This window comes from Hemibagrus wyckioides, unplaced genomic scaffold, assembly GCF_019097595.1.
Source record: "Hemibagrus wyckioides isolate EC202008001 unplaced genomic scaffold, SWU_Hwy_1.0 Contig14, whole genome shotgun sequence".
Lineage (NCBI taxonomy): Eukaryota > Metazoa > Chordata > Actinopteri > Siluriformes > Bagridae > Hemibagrus > Hemibagrus wyckioides.
Window position 1 is genome coordinate 314,536 of NW_026690774.1, and position 2,858 is coordinate 317,393.

Sequence of the window (2,858 nt, forward strand, 5' to 3'; positions counted from 1 at the left end):
GACACCACACTGTCTCAAACATCTTCACATCATTCATCTTTCTGTAGAAATTAAAATCAATTAAAATTCTTGATTTAACAAGTCTGAGGAAAATTCTCTTTGCATCAGTCTGTGTTTTGTGCAAACACAGGTATATCGCCATTTTTGCCTGACCAAATATAAAATTGATCAACTGGCATTTGAAACTGTTCCTCCTGACGTACTTAAAACATACTGAGAGAGAGACAGAGAAAAAGATCTTTATGCGGTGGGTATGAGAACCCTGATTTGGCTGATGTGATAATTATAGCATCATTACAAATAATACAGTCTATCTGTGTAAACTGTGTGTGACGGATAAAAAGTGCAGCTTTGTTCCAGAGCTACAGTATCCTATAGTAATGTTGTAAATGCTTGATTCTGATTGGTCAGATTCATTCGTTAATAAAAAGGGTGTGGCTGGTGATATGTTGAAGCTTTTCATGAGGAAATGTGTAATATATTTGGAAGGAGTCTCCAGTTTTAGTGTTTTTCTAATAAGGTTTGTTTGTGTTATTTTCAGTAACAGGATACGTTTTAGATTTTGGTCTAAAACTTTAAGAGCAAAAAATCAAGAGTTTGGTGAGATCATGATCCTTTATAACTGAAATAATGTGGATAATTTGCTTCGGTGATGTTCCACGATATTGGATGCAACTCAACAACAAAAGATGTTCATTAATTAGTAAAAAATTCTACACCAATTACCCATAACATCATGACCACCTGCCTAATATTGTTTTGGTCATCCTTTTGCTGCCAAAACAGCCCTGACCTGTCAAGGCATGGACTCTGCTAGATCCCTGAAGGTGTGCTGTGGTATCTGGCACCAAGATGTTAGCAGCAGATCCTTTAAAGGAGAAGTTCACTTCCAGAACAAAAATCTACTGATAATTTCCTCACCCCCTGGTCATCCAAGATGTTCATGTCTTTCTTTCTTCATTAAAGAAATGATGTTTTTTTAAGAAAACATTTCAGATTTTTCTCCATATAGTGACCTTCAATGGTGTCCTGGAGTTTGACCTTCCAAAATGCAGTTTAAATGCAGCTTGAAAGAGTAGTGTTTACGTTAGGTTAATATCTATGCATTGAAAATATAGTCAGTGAATGTTTTTTGGGGATTAATTGCAGCTCAGCCTCTTTCCTGTCCAGGCCTATACAGTGTTTCTATATTAATATTAAAAGCCATTTTGAATTGGATTCATTATTGGGGTTTGGAACTTAACTGTTTAATGTTAACTGCTTACATGATGTCATGAGGTCATGTGACCAACTGACATCATGTAGAATTCTGAATTCTGTTCTGAACATCACCTGACGACGTACATAGCAACCATCCTCAGACCACCTTTAGCTATCGACAGAGAAACAGTGCCCCTTGTGTAGCAGCGATTTTACACCATTTAGCAGCATTTTACAGCGTTTAGCAGCGGTTTCACTGAGTTTAGCAGCATTTTACAGCGTTTAGCAGTATTCCACCACTTTTAACTGTTTTATACAATGGCTGCACTGTTTGTGAAAGATCTTCACCCTGAAGTATCAGAGGTGATACTTTCTAATAGATTTAGACCTGCAGGACACGTCCAATCTGTCCACATTTGCAGGGACAGGAAGACCGGCTCTCTTCTCGGATATGCGTACGTCAACTTTCGCTATCGAGATGACGGTAAAACAAACCGTTTCTTTTTTCTACACTGTTTCTTATCTGTTTTTGCAGCAGATTTAAGGCTACATGTGTAACTTCTGTAGTATTTTATAGTTTTACTATATGGATATGGTCATGTTTTAAATGGTACTAAAAAGATATGAAAAGATATTTGGATGAGTTATATATAGACTATAATAGACTTTAATTAAAAATGAATGGTTTATTTCTGTTCCCTCAGCTGAGAGAGCCATCGATATGTTCAATTTTGAACTTCTCCTGGGGAGACCCATGCGTGTCATGTGGTCTAACTGGGAACCCACCGCCAAGCCCATCAAGGGAGGGAACATATTCATCAGGAACCTTGATTGGTCCATTGACTGCACCTCCCTGTTTGACACTTTCTCTGTGTTCGGGAGGATCGTGTCATGCAAGGTTCGAGCTTTGAGCTGTTATATATGAATATATATATCTGAATAGCTGAATATCTGTGTTTCATGATTAGTGTGTTGTTGTGTGTTGACACGCTGTGTTTCTCCTGCAGGTTGTGGAATCAAAAGGTTATGGGTACGTTCAGTACGAGTCAGCGGAGGCGGCGGAACGGCTGAACGGAAAACTCCTGAACGACCGCCAAGTGTAAGTCACATGTAAATTAGTGTCTTTTTACCAGCCAGGGTTCAAATGTCAGGATTTTTTACATTCCTTTTTAAACTAATTGCATTGAACTCTTTATATTGTCGAAACAGAGATTTGTTTGGTCTTATGAGGGTATTTCAGTCAACATCTGGTGGTAATTTTGCTGTCGAGGACATAACTTTTAACAGCAGGGTTTAGATTCTAAGTGCAGCTTCTCTGTTGTGTTACAGCACCATCGAGTACTTCAGGTCTTGGGAGGAGCCCAAGGTGGAGGTGTGCAGGGCCGAGGAGCCCAAGGTGGAGGCGCGCAGGGCCGAGGAGCCCAAGGTGGAGGCACACAAGGCTGAGGAGCCCAAGGTCGAGGCACACAAATTTATCAAGAAGATTGACCACACCATCCACAGAAAGTGCCTGCGTAGAGCCCCACCATTACTGTACAATGTACCACCAAAACTGCGCCAACCAGTGCTGCCTCCCTGGTTCGAAAGGAGCACCCTTGAGACACCTTGCACAAAGGACACTGTCCAAAGCACCAAGGCATCTGCCTCAGAGGACATCA

General features: G+C 40.3%; 1 protein-coding gene across 1 annotated transcript; it reads left to right on the forward strand.

Moving 5' to 3' along the window:
* Positions 1-1,518: 1,518 nt before the first annotated feature.
* LOC131349852 (polyadenylate-binding protein 1A-like) lies at positions 1,519-2,303 on the forward strand. Its single transcript, XM_058385342.1, has 3 exons — positions 1,519-1,684; positions 1,905-2,098; positions 2,208-2,303. The coding sequence occupies exons 1-3, from the start codon at positions 1,519-1,521 to the stop codon at positions 2,301-2,303; spliced, it is 456 nt and encodes a 151-aa protein (XP_058241325.1).
* The last annotated feature ends 555 nt before the right edge of the window (positions 2,304-2,858 follow it).